Here is a 21404-nt window from a genome sequence, read left to right as displayed (position 1 = left end):
GTCTAAGATAAGATAGAGTAGGCATAGATGATACCAGATGATTTTGCATCTACCACAAATTACTTTGCTGTCTTCCCTTTCCGCGCCTTCTTGGCCTTTTTCTTTGTAGGTTCCTTGTACAGCTCGTCTGCCTCTTCCTCTTCCTCGGCGTCCTCGGCCGCATCTCCATCTTCCTGTTCAGCCAAGGACATGGGCTTACTCGCAGCCTTTCTCTTCTTCCTCCCCATCGCTCCACTAGTTGTCGCATCCGCCCCTCCAGTCTCTCCATTCCCAGTTGCTGTGGCACCATCGGCCTCATCACCCCTCCCCGCCAATCGAGTCAACGCTGCCTCCATTCTCTTTCCCGCAGCCGACATGCCCTTCTTCTTCCCACTCGGTCCACCCTCCGCGTTTCTTACTCTCGGCGCAAAAGCCCCCGCCCCAACACTGCCTTCAAAGAACCTTGTGATATTTGCCTGCGTGCCTTCCTTCTCCCTCCGATTCATATCCCTAATGACAGGAACAAGCACCTCATCCGTCCTCTCAGAACTCCACCCGATCTGCGAACTCAAGAATGAGCGCAAAGCAGCCAGATCAGGCACACCCCACTGGAACGGCTCAGGATCGCTGTCAACCTCAGGATGGAGATAGGCCTCAGCAACACGAGGATCAGGAAAGCCCGTTGGCAAGAAGAGCTTCGTAGCCTGGTTCTTGCGGAACCTTTTCCGAAACGGTTTCTTAGCATCGTCTTCTTTCTTAATAGTTCCGTTTTGAACGCCATCCCACCACGTTCTGAATGATTCCAGGTCTTGGAATTCAGAAAGGATCTCTAGTGCCGTGACGGGCCCGATGCCAGGTATACCTGTGGTGTAATCACTACCGAGCAATTGCGCAATGGCGATCATTTTCTCGCGTGTGAGGCTGAATTCATTCGCCAGGTCTTGGGCTAGGTAGCATTCGACAAATTTTGCCGCGTTGAACATGTTCTTGTAGACACGGGTACCGCCGAAGAGAAAGGTATCGGAGTCGTCGGTTACGATGCCGTCAACAAGACCGAGATTCACGAGTTCGGCACATTGAGCTTCTGCTTCCATGGGAGCTGTGATGTATGGTAGTCCGAACAGGGTCAGTAACTGCTGACACTCTGCAATCATCGTTTGAGTAACTTCGTCGGCATCTCGACGGTCCTTCTTCTGCTGTGCGCGGAGCTGTTTGAGCTCATCGTCAAAGTTTACACGAGCGGCAGTGTTGTTGCTCACTTCTTGAGCGAAGCGTGCGTGCTCTTCTGCCTCTTTTGCAAGGGACGCAAAGAGCTCTTCGTCTTCGGGGTCAGAGTACTGATCTGACTCGTTGCCTTCCAGTACTCCAAGATGCGCATTATCGTCCGCTACGCCACTGTGAGGTACAATAGGCTTTGTCAAATCGTTTGGGCCTTCCAAGGGAGAGTATTCCCTCTGAAGTCGACGTGGTTGTTGCTGACGGATCGGAACATCTTCAAATACTGGAGATGGGGACTTTGGTGGTACAGCTTCTGCAACAGATTCGTTTTGCATAGGCACATCCTGGACCTCTGGCGACGGCGACTTTGCAGGCCCTGGCAAAGCGTTTGTCTCTGTCTGCATCGGTACATCCTCAAACTCCTCGGATTCTTGGGATGGGGACCTTGAAGATTGCTTCGCAAGTGATTCTGAGCTTTCGCCATTAGTCGCTTTCTGCTGTGCACGTTTCTCGTCCTCGGGTTCACTCTCAGACCAATCCACTGGCTCATCCTCGGAATCGTCTGCAAATGGTGTTTTCTTTATCAAGGCGGGATCTTGGTGAGGAGGCGACTTCTGCTGCGGAGAGAGCGGTTTAGGAGGCTCTGCTTTGACTTTGTCGGCGAGATCGCCCATCTTTAACTCAGAGTCCTCAATCGGAACATCTTCCATCTGCGCATCAGCCTCTTCATCCGAGTCGATTGCAACTACTTGCTTCTGGCTCTGATGAGCGGGCGCATCCAGGTCGATAATTTCCTTGGTTTCTGGCCTTCGGAGACTGGGAAGCTGCTGAAACTGAAACCTAGACTTTTCTTCTTGGCGCGCCTCTTCCCACTGCTGCTTTTCTTCTTCCCGCTGAGCATTCACTTCTTTTGCGATATCTCGTTGGCCACTGAACCATGGAGGAAGTGGCGCGGCAGTCTTCTTTTCTTGCCCGTAGTCCTTCTCAAAGCCTCCTGCGTTGTCTGCTTCAAGCTTGTCCATCTTCTTCTTGCCCAAAAGGGAGTTTCCCAAGTTAAGCCTCTCAAAAGGCAACGGTCCGTCAAATCCTGCGGCATTCTTCGGCTTGGTCGCAGGTTTCACAGCTGGCGCTGGGGTTGGGTCTTGTTGCTTGGGTGACGGTTGTCGGGGCTTGACAGGCCGCTTCGACTTTCTAGATTCCGCCAATGCAGCTAGGAGGTCCATGTCGTCTTCGCTATCACTCCCTTCAAAAGGACCTTTCTGCGCAAGCTTGTTGCTACGTTGATTCGCAAGCCTTGCGATGGCCATTCCAGAACCCTTTGTCCCAGCAAAGGGATTGGCCTCAGCGGCACGCCTCTGTTCGAAGACTTCACGCACTGGGTCGTCTTCTGAATCGTCGGCAACGTCTTGCTTCTCTGGCTGCATTGACAACGCAATGGCTTGTTGTAATTGTTCATTCTCAATGTCGTCCCCCGCCTCGTTCATGTCATTCACTCCATCCATGGGCACGTTCTCCCAATCTTCTTCTTCCTCGTTATCGTCAGCAAGAAATAGTGAGTCAGGGTCCTGGTTGACCGGAGCGGCCCTCTGCGGCTTAGACTGCACTGGCCCGTCTTTCCTTGACTTGTAGAATTTCCTACGTCGCGTCGCCAGCTCATTAGCAATGAACTCGCGACCCTCCTTTTCTTGAGCACTCAGGCCTCCCTTGGGTTTGGGCAATCGGTTGAGGCCTTCGATCGGAACGTCCTCGAAGTCTTCGTCATCCTCCCATTCTTGGTCCTCTTCAGCAGGACGCTCTGGTAGATCCACATTGATTGGTTTGTGTGCCTTGCCCTCTTCTTTGTTCAACACAACTCCAAGCGCCCAACCGCCTTCTACTCCATCGTTTTTGACAAGCACGTATTCCCTGTCCCTTTCGCCTGCGACACGATTGAATCCGCCTGCTCCAAAAGTATCGTCATTCATACCGTTGAGATTCATCAGCCGTTGCGTAAGTTCGTTGCGTTCGCGTACACGATCGATCTGGAATTTGGAAAATGCCATCCGGTCGGGAAACATGGCGTCGAGCTGTTCCTTTGAGTGTCCCATCCTGAGTCGGCTTCGCAACCTGGCTGCATTCAAGATGTTGTATCGATCAGCTGGAGGCAAGCTTTGGAAGAAGTGACCGTCAAAGTCAATCTTGGAGAAGTCGTAGACATTGATATCCTCGCCCATGTCGAATTGGCGTGCGTATTCCTCTAGCTCTTCAAGGGACATGACCCTGGGATCGTTCGCAGCGCCCATTTCAGACATGGACTTGCCGAGATCTGGGAGATGATACTGATCCTTCTTCCTGAAAGTGCGGTTCTGCGCACGCTCCTGCTCGTTTTGCAAGAGCTCCTCCGCATACACCAAGTTGTCGGGTATTTCCTCCTCCCGCTGCTGCGGCTCTTCTCTGGGGTGCTTTGCAGCCTCCTTCCGCTTCCTATCTTCCTCCTCGGCAGCCCTCTGCATTTGTATAGCCAACAGCTTTCCCGCTGTCTTGACTGCATCTTCGCGTCTGCCCTCGCGGCGCGACTTGCGGTTGCGGATCGTTTGTCGCTTGAGCGCCGGTGCGCCACCGTCGAAGACGAAAACTGGCTTGATGCCGATGAAGAGAAGCTTGCATACTCGGCGGAAGAAACCGACAATATGGCTGTTCCGCAGCGCGTTTCCTTCCTTGTCTCGCACTGCTTTGAGGAATTGGTAGATCCAAATGGAGGCATCCACGGCGAGCCGCTTCTTGTTCAGCGTTTCGATCTTGATCGGCCGCGCGCAGGGCTGCAAAACAGTCCAGAGGCCGGTGACACCCATGTCGCAATCCCAAGGACGCAGTCCATCGGTTTCGAGAGCTGAGAGTTGTGGCCGTTCGTGTTCAAGTAAATTCCGCCTGGCACAGGCAACCGTGTGATAGCGCGTTGAGAGCGTGTCCTCGATGACGACATGCCAAGCCGCCGGGTCTAGCCGTGGACGCGACTGTCACGTGCGCAAGACCTGGCACTCTTCTGCTTAGGAAATTACACGCTTGGTACAATATGAGTGATCCCATAGTTGAGAATGCTTTTGTAAATCTGAAGTCCGAAATTGACTTGTTGGTCGGTTTCACATTAATATTGTTTACAGTCTACTCTACATACATATAAGGAAATGAAAATACTACAAAGCTTGTCCCTCAAGACCAAGACACACTCCAACATTCTGCACTTCATCTCGATCACCTTCATCATCGCCGAAGTCTCCTGCCTCGCCATGATCATCGACATCTTCCATGCCAGCATCGGTGTCACCAAATGCACCCCCTTTGTGCTGTTGTCTGCGCCTGGAGGTGTCTTGGGTTTCGTCGGCGTCCGAGTCATCCGAGTCGGCGAAAACCTCGCTCTGCATTCTCCCTCTGGGAACGTCTATCAGATCACCGGATGGCCTAAATTCGAACATGGAATTTGGACGATCGTGGGCATATCGCGGGTCGCGTGGGCGAGACTTGAGCTCCGTCGAGTGCGTTGTGGCTTGGGGTGACATGGCAGACCACCACCCGCTTAATCGTTTTCCCAGCGACGGACTGTCAGGAACGTCTAGTTTCTCGTCTGTGACTGCTAGTTCAGCTGGCGCATTCTTCTTCTTGCGAGCGAACGTGAAGCCGAGAGGAAGATTCACGGGCGAACCAGGTCGCGAAGGTTCTGCTGTTGACGAAGACTCCGATCCCGATGCTGGGTACAGAGCACCACCCTCCGGGTCACCGCTTCTTGTGCGCTTTAGCAAGCTGCGAAGATCTTCCTCGCTCAGAGCGTTGACTATATCATCATCGCGTACACCACGAGGTCTGAACTTCCGCCTCCCTTCTTGGATGGCGTACTCTAGTTTCGCGCGGTTCGCAATAAACTTCAGTTTGGGGAAAGCAGATTGTTGGCCAACGTGTATCATGCGTGCTAGTCGTTGCGGTGTGGGGTCTGTAAGTATATAAATAAAGTCTGAAGGTATGGATTTGGGCCAGATGGTTATAGTGCCGCTGAAACGCTGCAGCCAGAGCTCACTCCAGTCTTGTCCGAGTGGGCGCGGCAACAGTTCAAGATGCCGAAGCACCTTGAGCCACTTGTTGAGGTCGAGTTTGAGGTATTGCTCAGTGGCCGAGCCTAAGAAGCCACCTCTCCAGCCGCGTCCTCGTCGATGAGTGACAGGTCGGCCGACGGATCCGCGAGATGAGAAGAAGAAGATGTTAATGTGGGGGTTAACTTGGCTCACGATCGAGAATCGAACGTTGAAGTGGAGATTCAGTGCCTTTAGTGGAATGTCCGTTCGCAAACTGCCGTCTTTCCATTTGTGACCAAAGGAGAAAGGCGAAAGACTACCGTCTTTGTTCTTCTTCATCAATACGACTGGGTTGAGTATGCCCGGAACAGCAGCAGATGCCAGGACTGCTGACCAGATGACGCAGTCCGGGGCTGTGATGTAGTTGGCTAGGATGGTTGGCGAATGGGGGTCCGAGGGCACGCATGAGACGTTTAGTATGCGCCCGGTCCGTTGGTATGCCTCCTTGAACGTCAAACTACCACGGGTCATCCAAGCACATCTCTTTGCCCAATCGACGCTGTCGAATCTCGCTCCAGTCTTGTACCATCTCTTTGACCATGTAAGGATGCCTTCGTGACATGCGGTAATACGATGAGCAAGCGCTGGCACAAGCAGCTTCTTTAGCTCGTCGTCGGTCCTTGTGCATAGTAGTGCAGCCACGAGCGCCCCTCCAGATGTACCCGTGATGACCTCTGGCAGCAGTTCGGCATCCATTAGAGCCTTGGCCACACCGAAGTGGTAGTATGCAAAGGTCGCTCCTCCAGAGAGACATAGTGCGGTGCGACCGAAGTTGCTGCCGAGGTGTTTGAACAGGGCGCGCTTGTTCTCTGCATCGAGCTGGGTGGTTCGCAAGAGGAAAGCGAGCGACGTCTCGGCTTCGTCGACGAATTTCTGGACGAGGTCTTTGGTTCCGTAGTACGTTTCACTGTACAATCGCGGGTTCTCGAATCCGACGAAGTTGTTCTTCATCGAGGCTAAATGCGGCGTTAGAAGTAATCTGTGGCGAAGTGACAAAGGACCCTACCTTCTAGGAGCGCGCGGAGATCCTCAACAGCCGTGTGTTGGCCTTTGGAGGCGTTTGACCCTGAGCCTCCCTTTTCCTCTACTTCGGCTTTCTCGCGCAGTTTGACCATCTGCTGGTGTACTCTTGCGATGGTCTTGCTGTCATAGTATGCGTAGTCAGCCTTCTCCTTCCACGATTCGTTGCCCAGGTACGCGTCTAGCTCCTTTGCCGCCTTTATCCACTCCTCATATGATCGTGCGTCGTTGAGCCGCTGTCTTAGTCTCTGGCGCGTGCCTCGCCATGTTATCCAGTGTTCGTACAGGTAGATGTACAGGCGGGTGAAGACGTAGGCGATGCTCAGGAAGAGCAGCCACCCCAACACCACGAGCAGCAGCGGCCACTTTAGCAGTACATAGACGAAGCCCTCGCGCGTCTCGTCCTTGCCGCGCCGCGGGGGCGCCTTGCTCTTCTTGCGCCGCTTGACGCGCTGGTGGATGGGGCGCCAGTCGTTGAGGGCGGAGATGAATGTTCGTTCAGGCGGGGGCGCTGTGAGGTCTTCGGTCGAGGGCGAGTTTTCGGGCGCTGCCAAGGCCTTTTCGAATTCGATGAAGTGCTCTTCTTCAACAAAGTCGTTGTCGTAGTCTGGTAGCAGGGTGAAGTCGAAGCCCTCTGCGGAATATGGCTCGGGGCCGTCCGTCTTTTTGTCTACATCAGCCATGAGGTAGAGAATTGTGGCTTGCTGATGGCATCGTCAGGACGGTTAAGGGGGAGGGTTCAGGTGATGTCAAGTGGGCGTGTTAGCATGTGAGGGAGGCTCGAAGCTTCGGACGTACGTCACTCGGGACCCTTCCGTCGTTCCTGCAGGATTGTACGTGCACCGCCAACGCGTCTGGCCCCCGACACCACAATCCACCCATACCGAACACATCCGCCTACCTGCGAGGCATGCGCCCTCGATGCAGCATACTCCAAGTCGTCGTCCGATCGCGCACGCTTCACTTAGCGCAATGCAGGCCTCGACGCGGCTTGATGACGCTTGCCATCGAGACGTCTTGCGATGATACATCAGTAGCCCTCATCGAAAAAGGAACACACAATGGCCGGCCCACAGCCCAACTCCATTTCCACAAAAAAGTGACATCGGACAATGCCATCTATCAAGGCGTGCATCCACTGGTATCGCTTCTGTCTCACCAGGAGAGTCTTGCTATCCTGGTGACTGAAGCAATTCGCTCTCTTCCCATGCGAAATGGAGAGCTTCCCCCAGAGGCAGACAAGACGCAAATGAGCGCAGTAGATATTGCGGCGAGGAGGCTGCCCGACTTTGTGTCCGTCACTCGTGGGCCAGGCATGCGCAGCAATCTCTTCACTGGACTCGACACTGCCAAGGGCCTCGCTGTCGCATGGCAGGTACTGCACTAGCTTCTATTCAAGAACCTGCTACTGATGCATGTGCTAGAAACCTCTCGTCGGAGTGCATCACATGCAAGCTCACGCCCTTACACCACGCATGGTCAGCGCCCTCGAAGCCCACGTCGAACAGAAAGACCCGTCCGCCGCAACAGTCCTCCACGATCCGACAACGACCGAAGTTACCCCCAAGTTCCCGTTCCTGTCGGTTCTTGCATCGGGAGGCCATACCTTGCTCATACACTCAGCGTCCCTGACAGACCACCACGTTCTGGGCTCTACAAATGATATCGCTATTGGGGAGTGTCTGGACAAGATTGCACGTGTCGTACTGCCTGCCGAGATACTGCAGACATCCAAGAGTACCATGTACGGAGCGCTCCTAGAAGCGTTTGCTCTACCACATTCTCCAAAAACACGGTCAACATCTGGCGACCCGTCTCCGGCTGTTTCGAAATCCTCTGTGTACACTGCCAAGACCTATCTGGAAACCTTTGGCTATCAATACAGCTGGTACGAGCTGCCGACGAACCATGAAGACGCCATGCGGAAAAGTGCAACCAAATGGGGCTGGGCTCTCAACCGACCTTTGACCAAGGCAGGTGGAGGGGTCAAAATCAATAGTCTTGAGCTGAGCTTTTCCGGCATTACCACAATGGTTGAGCGCATCGTTCGATTTGGTATGGATCCAGTGGCAAGGAAATTCAACAAAGCCGAGCGGGCGTCCGCCGACGTCAGCATCGAAGAACGAATGGACCTAGCACGTGAGACCATGCGTGCCGCATTTGAACACGTTGCTTCGCGCGTGGTTCTAGGCCTGCAATCTCAACGGGACGTCGAAGCTGTGCCCGCAGTTGTCATGGCTGGCGGTGTGGCTGCCAACTTATTTCTTCGACACATGTAAGTTGCTTCGCAAGTGCAAAGACATGCAGCGTCGTCGACCAGTAGGAACAAAGCGTGCTAACAGTGACCAGACTCGCAAAGACGCTTTGTGCTCACGGATTTCCGGATGTTGAGTTACATTTTCCACCACCCAAGTTCTGCACCGACAATGCTGCAATGATAGGATGGGCTGGCCTCGAGATGTTTGAAGCCGGCCACTGCGCTCCGCTCAGCATACGGGCGATTCGTAAATGGCCGCTGGATAAGCTGCTAGATCCTCCATCAGATGGGTGAATTCCTCGCGCTACATGCTATGCATATGCAGCGCATATCGTACGAGGGCCTGAAGCGTTCTGTATAGGCCGAGAACACTAGTATCTGGCTGCTCAAAGTCAGTTCTAGCACCCAGGGAATCAGCTAGCTCGAACTACCTCGGCTGCCGGCACAGAAAGTATCGCGTGCTTCACTAGATTTATACGCATAATCTCGGACCGTATGCCAAGGATGTTATCAGTGCGATTTATTACAAGCCTCTTTCTTCTTGTCTAAAGATAGGCCCTCTGGAGCACAGCTGGACCCAGAAATGCCCTGAAGTAAGTCGCTACCAATCTTCACTTTTCCATATGTGAGTATTGTGACTCTAGCTTTGCTCGTTTCGTGGAACCAGGAAAGTGCCAAGCGTGTCCGCATCCAGACCGGGTCTATGAGCTACAGAGATAACGTTGTCGAGATTTCGAGGGATTTCGAGCTGGAACCGGCTCATATCAACATGCAAGGGCATTGCGTGGACGACCCTGCACTTCTCGGCTGTCTCCATGCATGTCACGATCACATCAAATAGCCAGCAATATAGCCAAACGACCACCACTCTAATTATGCCGAATTTCCCCATTTTCGCCAAATCAACTCTTGGTATAGCACGATGTTTCTCTATATTTAGGTCTTTCCCGTTCATGCCACAGCCGCACCCGACGGCTATCAGAATATATTGCGCTGCGAGATCGAAAGCACGACCTAGAGCCCGGATTCACAACTATCACGCATCGCTAATGCAATATCTACAGTATCGCACACGTGCAACCGATGTCTCGTACGGTGCGATGCTGTCTAGGCTCGTATCTTTCATTTGCACAGACTCGTCGCGTATGCGTGCAGTCCGACGGAATAACAAACCGAGCAAAGTCTATAACTGCGTCGCACAGTCGCAGTGAAGGCGTCAATGTTGGAATTTGTTAGTATCTTACAACCTAGTTTTGCGTAAGACGCTGCTCTTGGAACATGGCTCTTGCACGGAACAGCGTACTTGCGCTCCTTACCCTTGCTATCGGGTTAGTAATGACATCCACAGCAGGAAACTACCACTGACTTCCTACCAGTGCTCATGCAGCGCCTGCAGGTTTACATAACCGCCAGATAGGGGTTACACCACCCAAGCAGAGTGTCTCTTGGGATACCGGCAATCCGGAGCCTACCGAAGAGCCACAGGAGCCCATTTTGCCTTCGATACCAACCGATGAGATCAGTCTCGGAACGCCATCGGGATGGCTCAGTTGGGAAACCACTGGACCAGCTCCTACAGATGCCCCCGAAAACCCTGACTACCCGCCTCCAGCAAAACCAACGGATCAGTTCAGCATCGGCAAGCCATCCTTCTGGATAAGCTGGGCGACCGATGGCCCCGCACCAACTCCTGAGCCTGAAGAGCCTGAGGAGCCTACATACTCTCCACCTAAACCCAGCGATCAGATTAGTATTGGTAAGCCGTCGTACAGTATCACTTGGGATGGAGATGGCCCAGGTGCTTCATCAAAGCCTGTACCAGAACCAACACCGACCCCTGAATATCCCACCATCACATCATTGCCGCCCATTTGGTCCAACTCAAGCACTATCGGTTCAGCCCCTCCTACTAGTTCCAAGGCTCCCGTGTCTTCTTCTACCAAGTCTGCTTCTTCCAGCAAGGTATCGTCCACCAAAAAGCCCTACCCGCCGTGGAACCCATGGCCACCAAAGCCAACAAAGACTACTTCAAAATCTACTTCAAAATCGACAGCGAAGCCAAGTTCGACGCTAAAGCCGTCATCAACTGCCAAGCCAATTCCCATTCCAGTCCCAGTGCCTTCGACAACCAAGAGCGCTGTCATCAGTCTGTCGCCCCCGAAATTTAGCGTGAGCTGGGATCTGGACAGAAGGGAAGCAAAGCCTACTTCTACGACTACCAAGAAGACCAAGACGACTTCGGCTAAAAAGACGACAACGACGACCACTACAACAAAGAAGAGTACTTCAAAGTCAACATCCAAGTCTACCTCCAAGTCCACTTCCAAGTCCACTTCCAAGTCTACCTCCAAGTCCACTTCCGGGTCAACCTCCAAGTCTTCTTCTAAAGCTACGACGACGCCTAAGCCAAGTCCTACGCCCACGCTATCGCCTTCCTCTTCCCTTATACCCATTCCTACCCCGATACCAACACCCAGTCCTTCTCTATCCTCATCTACCTCGATCCTGACTCCTACTCCTATTGATACATCTACGACTACTCCTCCGGCCCAGATTACCATAGGACCTCCCAACTACAGCGTATCCTGGGATTACGACGGACCCGAGCCTACCTCTTCACCCGAAGAGCCTCTTCCCGAAGAACCGTTTCCTGAAGATGGAGAAGAGCCCTATCCCACCGACCCAGAAGACCCTTTCCCCGAGGATCCTTTCCCTGAGGACCCTTATCCTGAGGAACCATTCCCAGAAGACCCAGAGGACGACTTCCCGTCTCCCTCCCAGCCAACGCAAGCAAATAGCATCGGCCTCAACCCACCCACCGTAACTGTGATATGGGGCAAGAAGCGCCAAGAAGATGATGCTGTACCCACATTGTCGCCTGAGCTTCCCGAGGATGACGATGACTTCCCTCCCCCGTCACAGCCAACACAACCAAACAGTGTTGGCATCAACCCCCCTACCTATACTGTCATCTGGGGTAAGGAAAAGCGCATCGCTGACCCTGCACCTGTACCCACTGCTGCCCCTGCAGTAATTGAGAGAGACGCAGAAGCAGAGCCGAATCCACAGAATAGTATTGGGTTAGAATTCCCTTGGCAGAGTATCACGTGGCCGAAGCCGAAGCCGCCAACGCATATCTCGTGGGGGAAGAGGGAGGATGGTGCGGTACCTACGGCGGTACCGGAAAAGAGGATGGAGACGGTTTATGTGAAAGGGAAGGAGGCTAGGGCCACTCGTGTTTGAGGAGAGTGTAGATCAGGAAAGAAAGGGAATGATGTATGCGGGCAGGTAGACAGTGTATGCAGTTCCAACATAGCAAACCCTCGTTCCTCTAACTGAAGTAGATCTCTCAATTTATTTTATTGCTTATCAGCACAAAAGTATGATGATCCGGTAATGAGCTACATGTTCATATGAGCTCAATGGTGCTTAGATGGTCACTGCCAGGAGTTTCATCGTCGATATGCACACAGCAAGATCATGACGTACGATAACCATTAATCTGATACAAAATCAAGCCACAAATTATTAAAATTATTATACATATCCCAATCCTATAATATCAAGCATTTCATCTGATCGCAGTACATCACACATTACAACTAGCTTCAGGAAGACTGTGTTGGCGTGGGAGCACCCTGGCTACGCACCTGGAGCTTCTTAGGCTTCTTCTTCGGCTTGGGCTCTTCAGATGTCGTCGAGCCGCTTGGCTTCTCTTCCTTTTGTGCAGATGATTCCTGCTGGCTAGACGCCGGTTTCTTGTCTGCTGGATCTTCATCTTTCTCAGGTGTTTGTTTCGCCGACTCTGTCTTCTTTGGTGCTTCCTTCTTCTCTGTCGAGTCGTCTTTCTTGTCCTCCTGATCCGCCTTCTTAGGTTCTGGCGTCGTCTTGTTCGACTTTTCCTTGTCGTTCAACTTCTTGGGTGCTTTCTTCGCTTTGCTGGACGCAATGGATGATGCGAGGTCCTCGCCTTCTTGTACGTCTTCAACCATGAAGTTGGCTGCCATGCATCGACCGCCATTTTGCTTTCCCACATCCATAGGGCATGCGCTGAATACAATGACGACGTCCCGCTCGGCACGGAAGCGGACGTAGCATCGCTTTTTCCCCTTGGGCTCATCGATTCTGAGTGTCACGCCCTTTGTGCCCGCGCCATCGGTTTGGTCAGTACCCTCAGATTGTAGAGGCGCATTCATAAAGAGGTGGAGAGGCGTGGGTGCAATGTTGACTGAGATATCTGAGCCGACTGCTTTCGGGCCCTTGAGCCCTGCCGTCTCGTTGATCTCCTTCAGCGCGAGGACGAGGTTCTCGGCACAGCTACCATGTTCTGCCGGCTTGTCAACGCCTAGTGAAGCGTATTGGTTCGCGTCACATGCCGCCGTCAGTGTATCGTGTGCGCCGGGCGATGTGTCTTCGATTAGGGTAACGATTGGGTTGCGCAGGTTGGTCAGGAGTTCGTCGTCGACTTCTGGTACGAGCTTGTGCGAGGCAGCGCGCGTGTGGGGAAGGGAGAGGTACTCCATTGGAGGTTGTGACGAGTTGGAGGGGTGCGCCGAGGCGTATGCAGAGTATACCGCGTAGGCTGAGGATGCGTAGCCTGAACCTGTCGCAGCTGAGCAGTGTGAGTATTCATTCCTGTGATTCAAGTCTCAAGGCTGATCAACAACTTACCAGCAATTGTTCCAGCTCCTACAGGCGTCTTTGAAAAGTCGTAGAGCTGTTCTGCGTAGCTCTTGTTCGGATCGCGGTGATGGCTCGCCTTGAATGCACTCACGACGGAGTTTTTATCGGGTACTTCGACATTCGGCACGTAGCTAGAGAAACTCTTTCCAGTCGGCAGGTATGATGACCACTTCTTGGTATTCTCTTCGTTCTATTTCTTTTCCTGCTCAGGGCTAGGCTTCTGCTCCGCTTCCTGCTTGTTGGCTCCGCCCTTGCTGCGGTATGGGATCGAAGGGAGATATGACGCCCAAGTGCGCTTGTTGGGCTGCTTCGACGATGAAGCTGTGCTTTCGGTTGTCTTTTCGTTCTCGGGTGTATCGGGAGCTTGTTCGGGCGGGTCTTCAGCAGCTTCGTCGTTTGGGCTCTCGGCCGCCTCTTCGGTAGATTGAGTTTCCTTACCACTGCCGCCTGCATTCTTCTTCTGCTCCTCGGAATCGTCCTCTTCATCTTTCTTCGGCTCCTCTGGCTCCTTTGACTCCCCCTCCTTGTCTTTGGCCGCCTCTTCACTTTTTTCTCCCTCCTCCTCCACAGCCTTCTTCATTTGCTCTGCCTCTTTCTTAACTTGCTCGTCATCCAGTTCCTTTCCTTCGCCCTCATCGACATCTCCCTCCTCAGGCGGTGGCCCCAGAGTAAATGCCCACATACTGACTACTTGCTTGCCATACGTATTGATGACCTTGATCGTCCTGCCTCGAGGCACAAATGTCGCGACGCCATGGCGCGCGGGTATAGTCTGCAGTTCGCCAGACATATCTTCGGTTACGTTGAAATCGTACGGGTGTTCTTTGCCGTTTTCTTTCTTCTTACGCTGCTTCTCCACAGCCGACAGCACAGAGATAAGTGCAATGCCAGCGAGAGCACGACGAGAGGGGACCTGAGGCGCCGTGTTGACGACTTGTATGCGCTAGTAGCGCCAGCAAGGAAACAGGATAGATGGAAGTTGGTAAACGGCCGTTAGTGTATCTGACCTTCGTTATGTCGACTTGAACGGCGAGTAGTAAAGTATGGAGCATCTACCATATTCACGGATCGGTGACGTACGCGGTGCATATCATCACGGATCGCACGACGCGATTCGCCGCAAAGGCTGACACCGAGCATGGGAATCCTTGTGCACCGTCCCGCGCGATCATCTTGCTAGGATCGCGGATGACGCAGCGTGATGGAACCCTGTTTTGAGACGGCAAAAGCAACGCCAGAGGGACGCGGTTGCGGTTGCCTAAGAAGCCTGTTGCTCGCTTACACTTGTGGATCTCAGTACCCTCCAGATGGTTCCCTATGGTCATTGTCTATGTTTATGTTCACACTACTGTCGCTGCCGCCACATGCTTCCAACATGCATATAGATCAATGCAGCTTGCTAGGATATCTGCAGCGGCGGTCAGTCTTGCATCTTTATCGCAATGCCGTTCCGAGCGAACGTTGCAATCTCCACGAGGGGGAGGCCTTTCAGGACAAAACTAGATCAGAGTTATCCTTCAATTATAGCATCATCAGGTGCACTTGTCCTACTATCTGCCATTCGACTGAAAGCTTCGAATATCTGTCGACTTCTGCTATTTGCGACAGTATCCGCTTGACGATTGCGGCACAGTGCAGACAGCTGCACATATAGGAGACGTGTTTGGACGCCACAGGCAACAGGACCGCCTCGTACTACACCAGGCGCGTATCGCCCATGAGAGTATGCGCTGTACGACCCCGCATCAGGCGCCTAAGGTCTTGATCATCATATATCATGGCAAGTTCGAGAAGTACTTCAGTGTCTACCAAATGTAACAAGAATGGGCGAGCCATCAAATACATGTTCCTTTGAGGAGTACGTATGTAACACTAGCCACTTATCCATATAACTAATAACATGCAGACTCATCCAATCAAAATTGTTCACATTCTACATCGGCAAAGAAAAGACAGCTTTCATTGTTCATTCTAAAGCAATCGCTGCAGCCTCATGGCATTTTCATGCGCTTGTGAACAATGGCATGGCGCAGTCGCAAGAGGGGTCTGTGGAGTATCCTGATATGAAGCCCGAAGACTTTGCTCGATTCGTTGAGTATGCGTATCGTTGTGATTACACTGCACCATCTTGGGTCCTGGACAGGAGAATCTCGAGGAGAGATGATATGAACGGGACCGCGTACAGTTACGAAAACGGACCGTCACCGACAGAAACAGAGCTAGAGCAAGCGGCTGTCGCGGCTCTCGAGGCTCTCGATGAACCAGAACCAGAACCAGAACCAGAACCAGAACCGGAACCGGAACCGGAACCAGAACCAGAACCAGTATACCATATTGAGGGCGCCTTGGGTCCATATTGGGGGCTGAGCAAGGCACAGAGGAAAAAGTTACGGATCGCAGAAATGAGGGCTCAAGCGACTCCTGCTTTGCGCAAGAAGTTCGACGAGCGTAATTATCTCACACCACACGAGCCCAAAACAACAATGCTCAACGACCAGATGCCTACATCGAACGTCACGTCCGAACAGGATTTCACGCCTGTCTTCCTGGCGCATGCACGTCTCTACACATTTGCCTGTATGCGCCTCATCGATCCACTCAAGCGTCTGGCCCTACACAAACTCCATCAAACGCTTCTCAAATTCAAGCTTTACGAACGTCGAGTAGGCGATGTGATCGAGTTGGCTAGATATGCGTACGACCATGGAGAGGACAGGAAGCCCGACGGGACTATTGAGAATCTCAGAGAGCTAGTGGTTGAGTACATAGCTTGTGAGGTGTCGACTATTGGGAAGCACAACGCTTTTGCGCCCCTGTTGCAAGAAGGTGGAGAATTTGTGGTTGACTTTTGGGGTTTGATCGCCAAGGAGAATCTTGGTCTGTAAGGGTAATCCCATTCTTAGTTGAACAACTGCTTTTTCCCAATGCTACGTTATCTTGTGAGCGTTGTTTGATTCTCGCAATCGTTCTGCCGACAATGCCCCGTTTATTCTTGTTTTAGAACCATGTTGCCCTGAGACACTGGCCTAGCAATATCCTGTCATATTCCTTCGTGTTTGATCCGTTCCATGTCTTGGTAGTTAATACCCATTGTCCACTTGATTAGGGTAGCTACGAATTGTGTGTGCCCCTCCAGCTCTTATCTCACACTCAGTGATCTATTCCAATATTTCTTTATGCGAAGTTCCGATTGTAACTGGCTTTCTGAGGTATAGTTGCAGTCATGTTTCCCGTGTACTTGCTCAAGGTGCCGCCATGATAAAGGCACTCATAGCCTTCACGGCGTTCCCATCGTGTGCGCGCAACAGCTCTGTCGCCCTTGGCTTTGTAACTTCGAGCTCGTTGACCTATTCGTGCAAATGTCAGCCAATGCCTAGCAGCCCCATGGTACTTGCTCGCCACTCTCCCCAACTAGCTTTCACCAGGCTGACATACCAGCAGAGTAACATCGGCGGCCTCAATCTTGACATTCTTCTTTTCGCCTTCTTTCTTGTCTTTGACATTTAGCCCTTTCATCGCTTTGTCTAGTGCCTTTCCGTCAATTTCCTTCTTGGAACCATTTTCGCCTTCTTGAGGCGCATCGAGGGTAGAAAGGGCGGCGGCGGCTTTGCGGTCTTCGGCTGTACCGGTGGGTGCGTGAGGGTCGGCTGCGCCTTCCTGAACACCGGAGGGTTGGGGCTCTGCCATTGTAGTGCTTGGGAGAAATTCGGTATGGGGTTGAGAAGGGGAAGGAATGGGTGGTAATGTGAAGAGCCTGAACAGTCGGTAGAAGAGAGAGACGGAATGACGACTGTGGATTGGAGAGCGCGGGAATGTGGGGTAGGTAGCTTAGGATTATGAAAATGTAGCCAATTAGAAAAAAGAACGGCCGTTATTGGCTTTTCTTTCTGGTTTATGCATCGTGCACTTTGGTCGCACACTCCGAACACACAACATAATCTTGCACAAGAAAACCAACACAAGAACGATCGTGTAGTCGCTACACGTCTATCAGCGTACTCGAGGTAAGTTGGCTGTGTTACGTCATCGTGTATTACGCGCGCAGTCCGCTTTTCGTTGCAGATTTTGTCCCTTGAGTCATGTGCCTCTGCCCTTTATTCACGTCTCTATGCAGGCGGATCCTTGCCGCATTGCCATATTAACAACTGGCTCGAAGCTAGTCTACTGTGTCCCGCCTAGGCAATCTTGACCTAGTCACCACAATTGTATATCACTTGAGAAAGCATCACACTATGGACAACGAAGGACACGCAAAATTGACCGACTACGTCTCCCAGTTCATGGCAGCAGCCAGCGGCCAACCACAGTCGCAGCCATCTCAATCCACGATGAGCGCAAACCCAACGCAACTGCCTGAAAGGCCAAAGCAAGAAGCTGGGACGAACAATGAATCCGAGGGATGGTCGCCGGCCTGTAAGAAAGCGTCATGGATACCACGGGCAATGCACTAACAAAGTACAGCTTGGAGGTCGAAACCCATAAAGCAAGTCGTTACCTACGAAGGCCAAGCCGCAGTGTCTTCTGCCTTGACCAAGCTATCAAGTCTTCCACCAATCGTCACTCCAACAGAAATCACCAGACTCAAGGCTAGTCTCCACGATGCTGCACTTGGAAAGTCGTTTCTGCTGCAAGGAGGTGACTGCGCTGAGTTGTTCTCTTACTGTGCAGACAACCCAATCGACGCAAAGATCAAGCTTCTGCTGCAGATGAGTTTGGTTTTGATTTGGGGCTCGAACAAGCCTGTCATTCGTATTGGTCGTATAGCCGGACAGTACGCCAAGCCCAGATCAAGCCCTACTGAGATACTGAACGGCAAGGAGGTTCCCAGCTTCCGTGGCGATATCCTAAACGGATATGATCCTGATTCCCGAAGAGTCGACCCCGAAAGGCTAGTGAGCGCTTACTTCCACTCTGCAACGACACTGAACTACATTCGTGGACAGCTGGCAAGTGGTATTGCTGACTTGCATAACCCTCTGGATTGGGAACTTGGCCATGTTCGGGACCAAGAGCTGCAGTCAAAGTACTCGAAGATTGTAAACAGCATCTCCGACTCGTTGCGATTCATGAAGACTATCGGTGCGGATACATCCGGTCAGCTGCAAACAGTAGACCTCTTCACCAGCCACGAAGGCCTCGTTCTAGAGTACGAACAGAGTCTAACAAGGAGGCTCAAGCATCCTGCTGGCTACAAGCCTTCACAGCCATCAAACGATGGCAAGGGCTGGTACAACACATCTGCCCATTTCATCTGGATCGGAGACAGAACTCGCCAGATCGACGGAGGCCATGTTGAGTACTTCCGTGGAATTGAGAACCCCATTGGTATCAAGGTCGGGCCTTCCATGAAGAACGATGAACTGGTGGAGCTACTCGACATCGTCAACCCAAACAAGGAGATTGGCAAGATTACGTTGATCACACGTTATGGTGCGGACAAGGTTGAGTCTATGCTTGGCGCGCACATTGAAGCCGTCAAGAGCAGCGGACACGTCGTAGTGTGGCAGTGCGACCCTATGCATGGGTAAGTCGTATTGCGACGTGTGAATCTTCACTAGCTAACCTATCGATAGCAACACACGCAGCACGCCTACTGGCATCAAGACCCGTTCTTTCAACAGCATCTTCTCTGAGCTTTCATCAGCACTCAAGATCCACAAGGAACACGGCTCCTTCCTTGGCGGCATGCACCTAGAACTCACTGGCGATGCTGTCACAGAGTGCACTGGAGGAAGCGAGGGGCTTGTGGATGAGGATCTGAGTCTGAACTACACAACATACTGCGACCCCAGGTTGAACGAGAAGCAGGCGTTAGAGTTGGCTTTCTTGGTTGCAGGGCACTACCGTGCGGATGAAAAGCTCCAATGAGTTAGAGCGTTGTTGCCTAAGACCATCATACGACGATGTTGATAAAATAAAATTACGATTCGTTGAATGCTTCGCAAGCATCGCCCAAAGTAGTAAACGCCTTCATGACGCGGGAGATGTGCACGACATCATCGAGTTGGCCCGAGCTTTACAAAGTTCCATACGTGCATGCTATCTTTCCCCCGTTATCACCACGCATCTCAACAATTCTGCAACAACCCCACACTTAGCATACCCCTCATCAACGACCATGGGCTCCTCAGCTTCCAAAGGCGCAAAGGCTGCTGGCTCCGCCGCACGTCAATACCCCACCAGGGCTCCTACAAGTACCACACAACGAGCTCCCGCGCCCTCCGCACCTGCTCAGTCTCCTACAAGGGGCCCGACTGTACATCCCGAGGTGCAGGCTACATCAGAGAAGACTGAGGGTATGTGATATCATAGTCCCGGAGGATTTGGGGGTACAGTACTAACTTCAACTCCAGCTGTACTACAAGATGCGCGCGATCCTGCCTTCGCATCTCGGTTGAGCAGTCTCGGTGCTGTTCAGCCGAACCCCCATTTCTCACCCTCCTCTCAATCGCAGTTTGATCCTCGTCGTAACACGTCGCCCAACCTGCCCTCGGATACCATGATGCAATCGCCACCACAGTCCGCATTCCCAGACCCGCGCAACAACCCTGTACTGCGAGTACTAGAAGCAAGACAACGGATAGCAGACCAAGCAGAAGATGAGTTGCGAGACGTGGGTAGGAGAGGTTTCCAGGGGAGAACGTATGTGGACGCTGGTGTCATAACATTGGCAATGATGAGACGGGCCAAGGGAGAACCCGATGCGAGGATTGAAGACGCATTAGGGATCAAGAGGGGCAGGCTGAGTGTCCTGGGCAAAGGCACGGTGGAAACTGTAGCCCTGGCTTGAGCAGACGATATCGAAGACGTCACGACATATCCACGAGACAGACGAAGGGGAATGCAGCGGCATCAAACGGCCAGCGGAGATCAATTTGACCTGCAAAAGAGCGTACATGTGAACATACGAAACAAGAACGAGAGAAGATCATGTCAACACCAAGCTCGACCCTCGCAACCGGTGCAATGCGTTACCCAAGTCGTTACCTAAACGCCAAAACGACACCGGAGCAGATGCATGAAAACAAAGGAAATAACATAATTGCGCCCGCAATCACGATTCGTCGTGGTCTGCGTTCTCGTGGATGAAGTTGTTCAGGGCCATCAGGGCTTCTTTCAGACACTCTTGGTCAACCTCGAGACCATCTCGGCACATTTCGTCGTAGCCGATGCGGACAACACCACCACTGGCGCCCATGCGAGATCGTTTCTGGTTCCATTTGCGAGCGACTTCCCATCGCTTACGGGTTTGTGTAAAGGGCGGGCACGTATCGGCGATTTCCCTGCTCTCGCGCAGGATTGTGAGGGCGTTGAGGACGTTGAGGAATATGCTGCACACGCGATAGTCAGTGCTAAGTCCAATTCAACGCAAGCAGCATTTGTCCAACGACATACCCTTGTGTCAGCTCCAAGTCATGATCCCATCCGTACGCCACAGTGCTGAAGCTGTTGCCCTGCGCCACAATGTCCAAGAATACGAACAGCGACTCTTCCACACTTATGTCCGGAGTAATTTGCGATGCCACGTTTGCCAGGATCCAGTCTGAGAGTTCGAAGAAGGTCTTCTGGTCCATGTGCGCGAAGCCTTCGAAGCGCTCCGGGACGGTGAACATGAGCGACATGGCCCGTCGCGCGCCCATGGCCTCGATGCAATCCATTTACGCCGAGACGATGGGTAAGACTTGAGATGTTACCGGGTGTGATCGAAAAGTGGACGTGGTGATGTGCTAGTGGCGTGCCCAGGTGGTGTGGGATGGATGTGGTGTTGAAAAGCGGAGTTGGAAGACGTCAGGTGAGAATGAGGAGTAAGACTGGATGAGTGATGGACAGATCCAGCTGCATGCGTGTTGCGGATATCGGCAATAGTACTGTAAGAAGCGACGTCCCAATTCCCACAACAAATCTGTGTGGTTAATTTTCCCGACTGCTTATACAAGAAGGGAAAAGACAGTCTAGACGGCTCAGGATGACCAGGTGAGTGAGGTTTGTAGCGGGCTTCCACGTTTCCAAGCTTTGTTACGCAAGCTGGAGGGCAAGTGAAGCGCGCCATCATTTGCGCCCATTCACACAGTGGGGCCGTTGTCCGTGTCGACACTTACTGACAGTCTCTGGCATGTGAAAGTGGTGCACGCTCCATGCGCATA

General features: G+C 52.5%; 10 protein-coding genes across 10 annotated transcripts; 5 read left to right on the top strand and 5 right to left on the bottom strand.

Annotated features, from left to right (window-relative positions):
- Window positions 1-59: 59 nt before the first annotated feature.
- Window positions 60-4028, bottom strand: ACET3X_005425 (uncharacterized protein; the record flags this gene model as incomplete). The annotated part of the gene is made up of 1 exon (XM_069451629.1): window positions 60-4028. The coding sequence occupies one exon, from the start codon at window positions 4026-4028 to the stop codon at window positions 60-62; it is 3969 nt and encodes a 1322-aa protein (XP_069307469.1).
- A 342-nt stretch (window positions 4029-4370) lies between these two features.
- ACET3X_005424 (uncharacterized protein) lies at window positions 4371-7003 on the bottom strand (the record flags this gene model as incomplete). Its single annotated transcript, XM_069451628.1, has 2 exons — window positions 4371-6256; window positions 6307-7003. 2 exons carry the CDS (start codon window positions 7001-7003, stop codon window positions 4371-4373), a joined length of 2583 nt encoding a protein of 860 aa, XP_069307468.1.
- A 566-nt stretch (window positions 7004-7569) lies between these two features.
- On the top strand, window positions 7570-8871 carry ACET3X_005423 (uncharacterized protein; the record flags this gene model as incomplete). The annotated part of the gene is made up of 3 exons (XM_069451626.1): window positions 7570-7695; window positions 7745-8595; window positions 8670-8871. The coding sequence occupies 3 exons, from the start codon at window positions 7570-7572 to the stop codon at window positions 8869-8871; spliced, it is 1179 nt and encodes a 392-aa protein (XP_069307467.1).
- Window positions 8872-9855: 984 nt separating this feature from the next.
- Window positions 9856-11820, top strand: ACET3X_005422 (uncharacterized protein; the record flags this gene model as incomplete). Its single annotated transcript, XM_069451625.1, has 3 exons — window positions 9856-9905; window positions 9954-10333; window positions 10967-11820. The coding sequence occupies 3 exons, from the start codon at window positions 9856-9858 to the stop codon at window positions 11818-11820; spliced, it is 1284 nt and encodes a 427-aa protein (XP_069307466.1).
- Window positions 11821-12185: 365 nt separating this feature from the next.
- Window positions 12186-14050, bottom strand: ACET3X_005421 (uncharacterized protein; the record flags this gene model as incomplete). The annotated part of the gene is made up of 3 exons (XM_069451624.1): window positions 12186-13189; window positions 13249-13391; window positions 13545-14050. The coding sequence occupies 3 exons, from the start codon at window positions 14048-14050 to the stop codon at window positions 12186-12188; spliced, it is 1653 nt and encodes a 550-aa protein (XP_069307465.1).
- A 1033-nt stretch (window positions 14051-15083) lies between these two features.
- On the top strand, window positions 15084-16145 carry ACET3X_005420 (uncharacterized protein; the record flags this gene model as incomplete). The annotated part of the gene is made up of 2 exons (XM_069451623.1): window positions 15084-15118; window positions 15167-16145. The coding sequence occupies 2 exons, from the start codon at window positions 15084-15086 to the stop codon at window positions 16143-16145; spliced, it is 1014 nt and encodes a 337-aa protein (XP_069307464.1).
- Window positions 16146-16502: 357 nt separating this feature from the next.
- On the bottom strand, window positions 16503-16947 carry ACET3X_005419 (uncharacterized protein; the record flags this gene model as incomplete). The annotated part of the gene is made up of 2 exons (XM_069451622.1): window positions 16503-16607; window positions 16696-16947. 2 exons carry the CDS (start codon window positions 16945-16947, stop codon window positions 16503-16505), a joined length of 357 nt encoding a protein of 118 aa, XP_069307463.1.
- Window positions 16948-17492: 545 nt separating this feature from the next.
- On the top strand, window positions 17493-19128 carry ACET3X_005418 (uncharacterized protein; the record flags this gene model as incomplete). The annotated part of the gene is made up of 3 exons (XM_069451621.1): window positions 17493-17673; window positions 17722-18784; window positions 18834-19128. The coding sequence occupies 3 exons, from the start codon at window positions 17493-17495 to the stop codon at window positions 19126-19128; spliced, it is 1539 nt and encodes a 512-aa protein (XP_069307462.1).
- A 250-nt stretch (window positions 19129-19378) lies between these two features.
- Window positions 19379-20050, top strand: ACET3X_005417 (uncharacterized protein; the record flags this gene model as incomplete). The annotated part of the gene is made up of 2 exons (XM_069451620.1): window positions 19379-19556; window positions 19614-20050. The coding sequence occupies 2 exons, from the start codon at window positions 19379-19381 to the stop codon at window positions 20048-20050; spliced, it is 615 nt and encodes a 204-aa protein (XP_069307461.1).
- Window positions 20051-20314: 264 nt separating this feature from the next.
- Window positions 20315-20900, bottom strand: ACET3X_005416 (uncharacterized protein; the record flags this gene model as incomplete). The annotated part of the gene is made up of 2 exons (XM_069451619.1): window positions 20315-20591; window positions 20656-20900. The coding sequence occupies 2 exons, from the start codon at window positions 20898-20900 to the stop codon at window positions 20315-20317; spliced, it is 522 nt and encodes a 173-aa protein (XP_069307460.1).
- Window positions 20901-21404: the final 504 nt, after the last annotated feature.

This window comes from Alternaria dauci, chromosome 4, assembly GCF_042100115.1.
Source record: "Alternaria dauci strain A2016 chromosome 4, whole genome shotgun sequence".
NCBI lineage: Eukaryota > Fungi > Ascomycota > Dothideomycetes > Pleosporales > Pleosporaceae > Alternaria > Alternaria dauci.
Note: the sequence above shows the minus strand (reverse complement) of the source record. Positions and strands in the feature narration are given on the sequence as shown.